This window comes from Chiloscyllium plagiosum, unplaced genomic scaffold (assembly GCF_037043375.1).
Source record: "Chiloscyllium plagiosum isolate Xiang-an unplaced genomic scaffold, Cpla_swu_hap1 HiC_scaffold_4, whole genome shotgun sequence".
Classification (NCBI taxonomy): domain Eukaryota; kingdom Metazoa; phylum Chordata; class Chondrichthyes; order Orectolobiformes; family Hemiscylliidae; genus Chiloscyllium; species Chiloscyllium plagiosum.
In genome coordinates, this window is record NW_028270142.1 from 53,400,798 (window position 1) to 53,414,290 (window position 13,493).

The 13,493-nt window shown below is 41.1% G+C and overlaps 1 protein-coding gene across 6 annotated transcripts in view; it reads left to right on the plus strand.

The window, feature by feature from the left end:
- Window positions 1–13,493, plus strand: part of LOC122549185 (cancer-associated gene 1 protein homolog) — a 129,802-nt gene that overhangs the window by 29,575 nt on the left and 86,734 nt on the right. For 5 of the 6 annotated variants that reach the window (XM_087985831.1, XM_087985832.1, XM_087985834.1 and 2 more), the window contains 2 exons: window positions 2,457–3,275; window positions 9,962–10,243. In XM_087985831.1, the coding sequence (XP_087841957.1) occupies window positions 2,457–3,275; window positions 9,962–10,243 (1,101 nt within the window). The remainder of the gene's footprint in view (window positions 1–2,456; window positions 3,276–9,961; window positions 10,244–13,493) is intronic. The other variant, XM_087985836.1, reaches the window with a different exon arrangement.

Here is a 13,493-nt window from a genome sequence, read left to right on the forward strand (position 1 = left end):
TTAAACTCCATCTGCCACTTCTCAGCCCATTGGCCTATCTGGTCAAGATCCTGTTGTAATCTGAGGTAACCCTCTTCGCTATCCACTACACCTCCAATTTTGGTGTCTTCTGCAAACTTACTAACTGTACCTCTTATGCTCGCATCCAAATCATTTATGTAAATGACAAAAAGTAGAGGACCCAGCACCGATCCTTGTGGCACTCCACTGGTCACAGGCCTCCAGTCTGAAAAACAAACCTCCCACCACCACCCTCTATCTTCTACCTTTGAACCAGTTCTGTATCCAAATGGCTAGTTCTCCCTGTATTCCATGAGATCTAGCCTTGCTAATCAGTCTCCCATGGAGAACTTTGTCGAACGCCTTACTGAAGTCCATATAGATCACATCTACTGCTCGGCCCTCATCAATCTTCTTTGTTACTTCATCAAAAAACTCAATCAAGTTTGTGAGACATGATTTCCCACGCACAAAGCCATGTTGACTATCCCGAATCAGTCCTTGCCTTTCCACATACATGTACATCCTATCCCTCAGGATTCCCTCCAGTTGCCTACCACTGACATCAAGCTCACCGGTCTATAGTTCCCTGGCTTGTCCTTAACCACCCTTCTTAAAAAGTGGCACCACGTTTGCCAACCTCCAGTCTTCTGGCACCTCACCTGTGACTATCGATGATACAAATAAGAGTAAGAGGCCCAGCAATCACTTCTCTAGCTTCCCACAGAGTTCTCGGGTACACCTGATCAGGTCTTGGGGATTTATCCACCTTTAACTGTTTCAAGACATCCAGCACTTCCTCCTCTGTAATCTGGACATTTTGGAAGATGTCACCATCTATTTCCCTGCAGTCTATATCTTCCATATCCTTTTCCACAGTAAATACTGATGCAAAATGTTCATTTAGTATCTCCCCCATTTTCTGTGGCTCCACACAAAGGCCGCCTTGCTGATCTTTGAGCGGCTCTACTCTCTCCCAGTTACCCTTTTGTCCTTCATATATTTGTAAAACCCCTTTGGATTCTCCTTAATTCTATTTGCCAAAGTCCATTTAAGACAGAGATAAATTCTTCACAGATGGTTATGAGTCTTCAAAACTCTCGTTTAAAAGGTGTTGAATATTTTTAAATCAGAGGTACATAGGTTCTTGATAAGCAAGGTGTGAAAGTTTGTCAGGGGTAGGTGGGAGAATCTGGAATGACCAGATGAGCTATTATTTTTTGAACGGCAGAGCAAGCTTGGGGGCCAAGTGGCTTGCTCCTGTTGTAAATTTGTGTGCTGTCTTCATCTGCCCTTTTGAAGTCCTTGATAATGTTAAAGACTAGGCATGTACATAAATTGGTTAAAAAGTTGAAAGTTGTAGGGGACTTGTCATTTCGTATATGAAATTGGGAGACAAGTTGACAAAATTCCAAATAAATCGCTGGAGGTCCTGGGTTCAATTCCCACCTGTCTGTGTGGAGTTTGCACATTCTCCCTGTGTCTGCGTGGGTTTCCTCCGAGTGCTCCGGTTTCCTCCCACAATCCAAAGATGTGCAGGTCAGGTGAACTGGCCACGCTAAATTGCCCGCAGTGTTAGGTGTGTTAGTCAGGGGTAAATATAGGGTAGGGGAATTGGTTTGGGTGTGTTTCTGTTTGGAGGGGCAGTGTGGAATTAGATTAGATTATATTAGATTACTTTACAGTGTGGAAACAGGCCCTTCGGCCCAACAAGTCCACACCGACCCGCCGAAGCGTAACCCACCCATACCCCTAACCTAACACTATGGGCAATTTAGCATGGCCAATTCACCTGACCTGAATTGTGCAAACTCCACACAGTCAGTCGCCTAAGGCGGGAATTGAACCTGGGTCTCTGGCGCTGCGAGGCAGCAGTGCTAACCACTGTGCCACCGTGCCACCCACAATTGTTGGGCCGAAGGGCCTGTTTCCACACTGTAGAGAATCTAATCTAATCTAATCTAATCTAATCTAATCTAATCTAATCATATTATGAACAGACATGTTGAGTTTCAAAGCAAAAGGGTAGCACCAGTTTGTTAAAACTGAATGATTTGTTGGTTAGACGGCAATTTAAATATTGTTATATTCTTGGTATTTTACTTTAAATAAGTTCTATTGATCTTGGAGGTATCGAAGACATTAAGACACTCCTTTGAGAGTGATGAAGGAAAGTGTGCCTGTGTTAGAACATAAAGGACAAAGATATTGGATAGAAGTATTCACAATTATAAAGATCTTTGACAAGATCAAAAAGGGAGAATTATCTTTCGAGTGGAAGGTAATTCAGTGCGCACAGGGTATGAATTTAAAATCAACGTGAAAGGGAGAATGTTCTATCAGAAATCATGATGGTAATAGAATTCATGAAGAGTTATAAAAGAAAAATGTTAGTTTATTAAAAACAAAAGGCAGAGTAAACTTCTCTTAAATTTTTTTTGTTTGGTTTGTAAAAGGTAGGAAGTTTCCAGGATGATGAAATTAGTGAAGTTGACACTGAGAGCCTCCTTGTTTTACCTGGGGAGGAATCATCCGTGGCTAGTGTTTATGAAGATGATCAGAATGTTCAGCAGCAAAGTAATCTGTTAAAAGCTGCTGTGGAGAATGCACAGCGTGAAGGAACCAGTGGATGTGCTGAAATACACCACTCAGCAAATGACGTAAGTTGCCTTCATGACTTTGTGGAGAATGTAAAACCACAAGGGAGCATGTGTCTGGGTGAGAGAGTACCAGATCGAAGAGAGAACTCCGAGAAACAAAATGGGGTTCTTCGGGACCAGGCCACAAGTCCCACATATGACTGTTCTGAACTAGAACTGGTGGGCACAAGTGCATTGCAAAAAGTACAGCTGACTATTAGCTTGAAGAACTTGGAAAATGCCACAAAAGAGATGCAAGAGTATAATCAGAAGATCATGCTAGCAAAGAATGTAATTGAAGATACTGCGGAGACAGTTAAAAGTCGATTGCAGAAAATTCAGTGTCAGCTTATGGAACTGGAGGCTGCCAACCAGAATCTTCACTTACAAATTGGAAAGCTGAATGCTGATTACAGTCAAATGCAGGAACATCACCGATGTGTGGTTTGTGAGAACAAAAACTTAGAAAAACAGTGTGTTGATCTTCAGACAAATCTAAATAGTACATCAGAAGAAAATGAACATATGCTGACTGTAATAGACAAACTGGAGAAAAAGATGGAGGCCGCGCTTATGGATTTAACTGAGATCAAAATGGAAAAAGATAAATTGGAACAACAAGTCCAGTCCTTAAAAGTAAGATTTAAATCATATGAGCTTAAGTTTATGAATTTTTCTTAGTATTCCATTTGAAAAGTATGTATAATCATGCAATCAGAATATGCTACCTCACAGTGCCAGGGATTTGGATTCAATTCCAGTCTTGGGCAATGTCTGTCTGGTGTTTGCACATTCTCCATGTGTCTATGTGGGTTGCCTTTGGGTGCTCAGGTTTCCTCGCACAGTCCAAAGATGTGCAGTTTGTGGATTGGTCATGCTAAATTGCCCATAGTGTTCTAGGGTCGTGCAGAATAGGTGGATTAGCCACTGGAAATGCAGGGTAACAAGGACAGAATGTGGGATGGGAGTTTAGGGGCATTAGTGGGATTGGGGTCTGATGGTATGCTCTTTAGAGGGTCGGTGTGGACCCAATGTGCCAAATGACCTGATTCCACACGGTAGGGATTCAATGATTTTATGTTAACAGAATAACCTTACCTCTGATCAGAAACTCTTATCATTAGCCACCAGAGTTGTGCTTCATTTCTGCTTGTAGTTGGTTAGCATTAGTAATACTAGTTAGGTATTAATGTGCAAAAATGAGTTGGATGGTGCCCAAAGCTCTTCATGCAAATGCTGCTTGCCAGCACAGTTATGTGGCTGAAACTTAATAATATTGATGCCATAAGATATACTATTAAAAACTACAAAGTAACAACTATTCAGTTGATAACAGAAAGCTTCTCGAGCTAGTATGTTATTAGTGGAAAGTAATGTGGTGGTCCTTGAAAGAACTGTAGTAATATATTTTACCAACATTCTAAATTTGTGCAGATTTTAGGAGTTAGATAATCACTTGAAGTGTGCATAGATCTGTATATGGACAAATGTCATCTGGAGATTGTTTGATCCTGAGCACTTCGCAGTTTAGTTTATGTGAAAGATTGTCTCACTGACGAGCAACATATAGAAGATATACACGCTTAACATTGGCTATTTTGCAGAACTGTTTCATTACTGATTGGTATTGAAAGTTTCAAAATAACCAGAGTATAATTTGAGGATTATTTTTTAAAATGTGAAACTATTGGGGATCAGATCTATTGATAGGAAGCACTTGTCACCAAAGTATAGATTGGAGTGGAGTGTTGGGAAGTTCTGATACAGGAGAATCGAAGTTTCGGGCAGAAGCCCTTCTTCAGGAAGGGCTTCAGGATTCCTGAAGAAGGGCTTATGCCCGAAACGTCGATTCTCCTGCTCCTTGGATGCTGCCTGACCTGCTGCGCTTTTACAGGAACACATTTTTCAGCTTTGATCTCCAGCATCTGCGGTCCTCACTTTCTGTAAGTTCTGATACAGCTGACTACATGGAAATTTGCCTGGGAAGTTTAAACTTCCAATGATATTTATTATGTGTGTCTGAAAGTGTCCCAAATCCTAAGTTAAAGTCAGAGATTTGAGCAACTCTGGCTAATGTAGCTGTGTAGTTAGCCAAAAAGTGTTAGGTGAATTATAGCCAACCAGTTATAAAACTGACCTCTCCACCCCAGTGTCCATATCATCCATGGATACCAGACAACCTTTGCATTCATACTACCCCTACCCCATCCCCGATTTCCACACTTTGCATCTCCCCCTGCCACCATAGACGCCAAAAGACTTGAATGCCTGTCCCCTGCCTTGATCTGCCATAATCTTGTACCTTCCCAATCCCAAACTGACCTGACCCACCTATCGCCTCCCATCTCTGATTTCTCATGACCCTATTCCAGCCTATCCTAAGGCCTCACCCACACACCTGGCACCCTCACAACCGAGCACCATATCCCTACACCAACCTGGCACTTTACCGCCATCCACCTGGCACCTAACCCTTCACACACCAGGCATTCTACTCCCCTACCAAACGTTACCATACCTCGTGCCGTAGCTAACCTGGCACCCTAACCCACACCACCCATGGAATCTTCATTCCTCAATTAGTTTATACCTTCCTTTCTACCCACCTTACTTACTTTACACATTTTGGCAGCTAATGAGAGATGGTTTTGTTACCAATAAACTATGGATACTTTGGTCACTGCTGTAAAAAGAGAGCATGTTTTCACTGATCCATTATAGCGCTGCAAATGTGGATAACTGGACTGAGCTGGGAATGCTCCTGCTTGAAGTTCAGTCAGAAAACTCCTGTAAACGTAAGTGAATAACTTTTAATTTGATCTGGGTTGGAAGTGGGGAGTCAAACAGATCAAAAGTTTGAGGCCCATGCCTGAATGTATACAGGCTTACTTGGTTTGCACTGTGTTTGTAAGGCTCTTAAATGGCATGCAGAATATTCTTACACGTCTCCCACTTGAAATGTGATTCTTACCATATTGGATGAGGTCATGTTAAAGGCATCCTTCACCAACACTTGAAACAGTGACTCACCTTTCAAAATGAAATTGAGGCAAAACCTAACACTGATTAAGGCACCTCTTCCGAACTTGCATTGTCATGAGGAAACCACTCCTAAATATTGTTAACATAAGAACATCTGAAAGACATTGTTATCAGCGTCATTGCCATCATCTTGATTGTTGCCATTCCCTGTCCCAAGATTCCTGAACTTCGAAGCTCCCGATTGTTCCCATCTGATCAGGAAGATTTTCCTCCTGAGGAATTATTCTCTTTCCAGATCTATCCTGCAGACCCCTTATACACCCTCACTCCAACTCTGATCACTCCCTCAACCCCATAATTCCATTTCTGAGGACCATCTTAACTCATAGAGTCACAGAGATGTACAGCATGGAAACAGACCCTTTGGTCCAACCCGTCCATGCCAACCAGATATCCCAACCCAATCTAGTCCCACCTGCCAGCACCCGGCCCATATCCCTCCAAACCCTTTCTATTCATATACCCATTCAAATGCCTCTTAAATGTTGCAATTTACCAGCCTCCACCACATCCTCTGGCAGCTCATTCCATACACGTACCACCCTCTGCATGAAAAAGTTGCCCCTTGGGTCTCTTTTTATATCTTTCCCCTCTCACCCTAAACCTATGCCCTCTAGTTCTGGACTCCCTGATCCCAGGGAAAAGACTTTGTCTATTTATCCTATCCATGCCCCTCATAACTTTGTAAACCTCTATACGGTCACCCCTCAGCCTCCGACACTCCAGGGAAAACAGCCCCAGCCTGTTTGCCTCTCCCTGTAGCTCAGATCCTCCAATCCTGGCAACATCCTTGTAAATCTTTTCTGAACCCTTTCAAGTTTCACAACATCTTTCCGATAGGAAGGAGACCAGAATTGCATGCAATATTCCAACAGTGGCCTAACCAATGTCCTGTAGAGCCGCAACATGACCTCCCAACTCCTGTACTCAATACTCTGACCAATAAAGGAAAGTATACCAAACGCCGCCTTCACTATCCTATCTACCTGCGACTCCACTTTCAAGGGACTATGAACTTGCACTCCAAGGTCTCTTTGTTCAGCAACACTCCCTAGGACCTTACCATTAAGTGTATAAGTCCTGCTAAGATTTGCTTTCCCAAAATGCAGCACCTCGCATTTATCTGAATTAAACTCCATCTGCCACTTCTCAGCCCATTGGCCCATCTGGTCCAGATCCTGTTGTAATCTGAGGTAACCCTCTTTGCTGTCCACTACACTTCCAATTTTGGTGTCATCTGCAAACTTACTAACTGTACCTCTTATGCTCTGCATGCTTCTACACCACACCATCTTCACTGGGTTTTACCTCACTGATCTATGGACAGTCTACTTACTAAAGAAATGGAGAAGCATAATGAGTGCTTGTCTGAAAGACAGGCTGTCCAGTTTCTATGTCAGTAGAGAAGTATTACATCACCTAGATTATAGCAACATACAAGTAGATATTGTCAATGTGAGTCAATTCTGGGACTAAGAAATGGGAGTAATGCCACTAAACTCTTGAGGATTTATAAGATATGTGCCATAGGACTGTTCCTCAGTACAGGACCTTCTACTCAATGATTAACACAGAAATACTGGAGAAACCCAGCTGGTCAAGCAGCATCTGTGGAGAGAGAAACCAAGTTAGTGTTTCGAGTCCAGTATGTCTCTTCAGAACTCATCCAGCATTTCTTCTGGAAGCCATTGTGAGGTCCAAAATGCTGATACGTTTTTAAGTATAATCTTTAACAACAGACAATAGTCCACTATTGTGAATTGTGTTCTCCTGGTACATATGGCAAGGACTTGAAATACTGATGAGGTGAGATTGGTCCTTGGTCTCACAGCAGCAGATCTGCTGTAGAGTCTAGTGGTGGTGCACACCTTACACATCCTGTTGGGAAACGGTCCTTTTAATTTTTTGGCTTTGGGCCCACAGACAAGAAGGCAACTAGGTAATCAGCTACCAGCATTAACTCATCAATTCTCCTCCGAGGCAGTTATTAGAAGTTAGAACAAATTAATTGGAATCACAACATATTAATTTTCCAGTGGACACTATTACCATGTCATCCAGAATTTGGAGCAAAAGTGCAATGACTGCTTTTAGCTGAATGTGTATCAAATCGAACATAGAACATGACCAGTAGTTGAAACACAGATGTGCAGGATTTGCTGCAAACTGGGACACAGAACTCCAATTTACAGAAGGGTGTAAATTCTATTCTATACATTTATTCTGGATTAAATTGTTTGCAACATTGAAGTGCTACTCGATCCTTCAGCTTTGCTTTCAACCCTATAATCTTACCATCACCAAAGCTATCTACTTTCATCATGTGCACCCTGGCCTCAAGACATCAGTTGAAACCCTCATCTAGGGCTTTGTTACCACCCAGTTTGACTATTCTAATGCTCTCCTGGACAGTCTCCTGTGTAACACCCTCAGTAAATTTGAGCTCATCTCTAAATCTCTGTCTGTGTCCTAATTTACAGCAAATTCTGTTTACCTCTGTGCATACTGATCTATGTTGACTCCCAGTTTGGAAATTTCCTTTGATTATAAGTTTCTTTGTTTAAGTTCTTTCAGCCTGTCCCAATCTCTGTAACTTCCTCCAGCCACACGACCCTCTGAGCTCTTATTTTCTAGCTTTTCCTGCAGCCTGTAATTTTCATCACTCCACCATTGTTGGCTGTACATTCAACAGCCTAGGCATAAGGCTGTAAATTTTGGAGTTCCCTTTCTAAACGTCCCATTAGACTCTCCTTAAATCCAAACCTGTGCAGGTTAGGTGGATTGGCTATGCTAAATTGCCCACAGTGTTCAAGGATGTGTAGATTGGGTGCATTAGTCAGAGGTAAATATATCAACATACTGATCTATGTTGACTCCCAGTTTGGAAATTTCCTTTGATTATAAGTTTCTTTGTTTAAGTTCTTTCAGCCTGTCCCAATCTCTGTAACTTCCTCCAGCCACACGACCCTCTGAGCTCTTATTTTCTAGCTTTTCCTGCAGCCTGTAATTTTCATCACTCCACCATTGTTGGCTGTACATTCAACAGCCTAGGCATAAGGCTGTAAATTTTGGAGTTCCCTTTCTAAACGTCCCATTAGACTCTCCTTAAATCCAAACCTGTGCAGGTTAGGTGGATTGGCTATGCTAAATTGCCCACAGTGTTCAAGGATGTGTAGATTGGGTGCATTAGTCAGAGGTAAATATAATGGATCTGGGTGGGTTAGTCTTTGGACGGCCAGTGTGGACTTGTTAGGCTGAAGGGCCTGTTTCCACAGTGGAGGAATTCACATTCTAAAACCGACTCTTGACCAAACTTTTGGTTCCATTTCCTGATATCTCTAGATGAATCATTATCAGGTTTTGTTTGAAAATCCCTTTGGCGAAGCCTTGGAAATTTAAATTCATATGTGAGGTGCTATGGAAAAAGTGATTTGATGATGTACCATGAGAAAGGTCACACATTAGCAATCAAGTTCAGTTGTTCAGTGGATCATGCACAAAGTGTTCTCCATCCAATCCACTTCAACTCCTGAGAAAAGAATTTGAACTTGGTTTTCCTTAATTTCCTCTTCCTGCAGTTACAAAGATACAGACCAATGCAGTATATATTTAGTCATGCAGCTTACATTAAATTAATATGACCTAGTCCAAATTATATGAAGACCTCAAAAATGATATTTAACTATTCCATGAGTTTCACTTTCTATTCAGGATGGATCCTGGTTAATTCAAAACAGTTTATAGAAGATGCGAGTTTAATAACAGTTATGTATAGCTAAGTTTCTGTGGCATACAGTAAGCACAGTTTGGTCCCTCAGTGTGTAGTGGCAGCCACAATAAATTTAAGTAAAAAGTTCTATATTAATGTGAACGGCAAGTAACATTGATTAATTATTATTTCTAATTCTATCGATCAATGTTAGTTTTCTTTTTAACTGGTATCTGTGAAGTATGGGTTTTGTTAGGTTGTTCAATCTGTCTTATACAAAGGGTGTTAGGTGTTTGGAACTCTCTTCCACAAACAGCAGTGGATGCAGGTTCAGTTGTTTTAAAATCTTGAGTTGGATACATTTTTGTTAAGCGCAGGTATATGGAGTCAGGCCACAAAACAGTCATGGTCCTATTGAATGGTGCAACAATCTCAAGGACTGAATAGCCTACTCTTGTTCCTATGTTCCTGTACAATCTTTCAAACGTAACTGCAGTTAGATTTTCAAAAGATTTCTCTGGTGTTTTTAAAATCAAATGTATGAACAAAAACTATTTTCCTTTTTTGCAAGGATGAGTACAACAGTCGAGAGGAAGCAAGAATTGTGGAAAGAGAACAGATAAACAGAAATTATAGCCAGCTGGTTGATGAGATTGAACTCCTTCGAGTACAGTCTGAAAAGGAGCATCTAGACACGCAAAACCTTCAGCAAGAAATTTCTGCAGTCAGAAATGAGAACCACCGACTTCAGCAGGTAGCAGAGGAAGAGATCAAAAAAAAGAAATTAGTAGAGCTGGATGCCAGGAGGTGGAAAAAAGCGAATCACAAACTCACTGTGGAGCAGCAGGAGAAAGTACGTTCTCACTAAATGACCGCGAGCTTAAAAAAAGCAGATTTTCTAATTTGCATGAAAAATTATTAATAAGGAAGATGCTATAGGCTATAGTTCATTTATTGCTAGTTACTGCTGAGTTTAATCTTTGAAAAAATGGGCTAAGGAAGTGTGATTAAAATTTGCAATAATTGCACCAGGCCATGAAGAAATAATTCAGATCCCACTTTAAAGTGTTTTTTTTTGTTTTTACATTTGCATTGTTATCGAATTTAGATTGGCAACATCTGTACAAAATTCTCAGTGCTATACTTTAAACCTTCCTGTCACCACTTCTACTGTTGAGAGTTGTGTGTGTACTTGTCTTTAGGAAACTTCACCTTGAAGGACACTATGTGCTAAGGGTGTACAATATGCAAGTTAATCTACCAGTCAATCTGGCTGTGGTTACAAGCTGCACACGTAGAAACTAGTTGCTCTGCCAGTTTTTAACTTCTGTGTTTTGCTGTTTTAATTAAACTAAGTCACAGACTTTATCCGTCTTGATTGATTATTAGACTGGTATCATTAATCTGATAGGAAGATGTAATTTTGCCATTACAGGTTCACAGGTGATTTTTATAATCATTGTGGCATTATAATTTATGAGGGAGGTGCAAAAAATTGGCAAGCACGTATGAAGCCCTAATTTTCAGTTATGTTGCGAATTGGGAAGGGAGGAGTCAAACTGACCTCATGTTATCAGGTTGAAACCTGAACAATTTGAGATCTGTACCTTGTCTCTGTAAACCCACTCAGTTGTGCACCTGAAGCTAGGAAACATGGTGGGATTAATTAATCTTGTAGTAAAGGGTCCTCTAGGGAAGAATGATCATTGTATGATAGAATTTCAAGCGAGAAACTGGTGTGCCTCAACAATAATCTGCGGTTAAACAAAAATAATTGCATAAGCCATGAGGACAGATCTGACCCTAATGTATTGAGTAGGAAGACTAAAAGGTAGGACAGTTAATGAGGATGTTTAAGGAGATACTCAAGTTCTCCCAACTAAAATATATTCAAAAAAGGAAGACAGATTGTAAGGGGGGAGAAAATGTCCATGGCTGAGCAAGGAATTTAGTTTTAATATAAAGACAAAAGCTAAGGCATGCCATGTTGTAAGGATGAATGACCGGCTAGAAGATTGGAAAACGTTTAAACATCAATAAGTAGTTAATAAAAATGTCATTTAAAAAGAGGAAAAGTTAATTATGAAAGCAAACTAGTGCAAAACATAAAAATTGATAGCAGTAGTTTCAATACGTATATAGAACAGAAGGCAGTTGCAAAAGTGAATGTAGGTCCCATGGAGGATGAGACTGAAGAGTTAATCATGGGTACTAGAAATGGCGGAGTCACTAAATTAATATTTTGTTTCTGTTTCAGTGGAGAATACTAATACGTTCACAGTAGTAACAGGAAATGCAAAGGTTATAGAAAGGGAGGAACTTGGAAGAATCATCATCACTTGGGAAGAAGTACTGAACAAACTATTGAGATTAAAGGCAGACAAACCCCCAGGGCCTGATGGCCTACATCCTAGGATCTTAAAGGAAATGGCAGCAGAGATAGTGGATCCATTGATTATAATATTTCAAAATTCCCTGAATGCTGGAAAAATGCTATGTAACACCCTTATTCAAAAAGGGAGGGAGGTTGGAAGCAGGACACTACAGACCAGTTAGCTTAACATTGTTGGGAAATTGTTAGCATCCATCATTGAGGAAGTAATAACAGGATGTTTGGGAAGTCAAAATAAAATCCATCAGAATCAACATGGTTTTGTGAAAGCTAAGTAATAGTTTGACAAATTTGCTCAAGTTCTTTGAAGATTTGATTTGATTTATTGTCATGTATACCTAAGTACAGTCAAAAGCTTTGTTTACAAGCAGTACAGGCAGATCATAGTAAGCAAGGGCGTAGAGATCGTAGAATGAAAAAAATTGGATCGAGGCATACAGGTTACTTTGCACAGGTCATGTGCTAGGCAAGATCAACATTAACAAGATCGGTAATATTTGAAGTTAGAAAGTCCATTCATCAGTCTAATAACAGTAGCGAATAAGCTGTTCGTGTGTGTATGTTCAAGATTCTGTATCTTCTGCCTAATGAAAGAGGTTGTAGAGGGCATTGCCAGGGTGGGATGGGTCTTTGATGTTGGCAGCCTTTCGGTGGCAGTGAGCCGTGTAAATGGAGTCTATGGATGGAAGGTTGGCTTCCGTGAAGGTCTGGGCTGTGCACAAAATCTCCTGTAGTTCCTTATGTTCCTGGGCAGAGTAGTTGCCATACCAGTATGCTGTCAACGGTGCATCTATAAAAATTGGTGAGGGTCCTTCTGGACATGCCAAATTTCTTGAGCTGCCTGAGGAACAAGAGGCATGTTATGCCTTCTTGGCTGACACATTTTGTGGGTCAGGTTGTTGGTTATCATCATTCGTCGGAACTTGGTGTTCCCAACCGTCTCCATCTCAGCTCCAGTGACATAGATGGGGGCTCCTCCTTTCTTTTTGAAGTCAGTGATCAGTTCTTTAGTTTCGCCAATGTTGAGAGAGAGGTTGTTATTGCACCACGTCACCAAGCCCTTTACCTCCTTCCTGTATTCTGCCTCGTCGTTTGATATCTGTCCTACCATTATAACAAACAATGTGGATAATGGGGATCCTGTAAATGTAGGGTATCAAACCTTCCAGAAGGTATATGATAACATGCTACACAAAACGTTAACACACAAATTATGACTGCGTAGGATTGGGGTAATTTATTTGTTTGTGTAGAGAACTGAACAACCAAAAGAAAGCAGAGAATCAGGATTAACAGGTCTTTTTCTGGAAAGATGTAATTGGTGGGGTAGCACAGGCTTTGGTGTTTGCTTCCCAACTGTTTACAATCCATATTAATGACTTGGATGTGGGGATAGAAAGTACTACTGTAGCTAAATTTGCAGATGACACAAAATAGGTGGGAAAGTAAGTTGCAGTTAAGAAATTTTAGATTAGATTAGATTACTTACAGTGTGGAAACAGGCCCTTCGGCCCAACCAGTCCACACCGACCCGCCGAAGCGCACCCACCCATACCCATACCCCTACGTTTACCCCTGCATCTAACACTACGGGCAATTTAGCATGGCCAATTCACCTAACCTGCACATTTTTGGATTGTGGGAGGAAACCGGAGCACCCGGAGGAAACCCACGCAGACACGGGGAGAATGTGCAAACTCCACACAGTCAG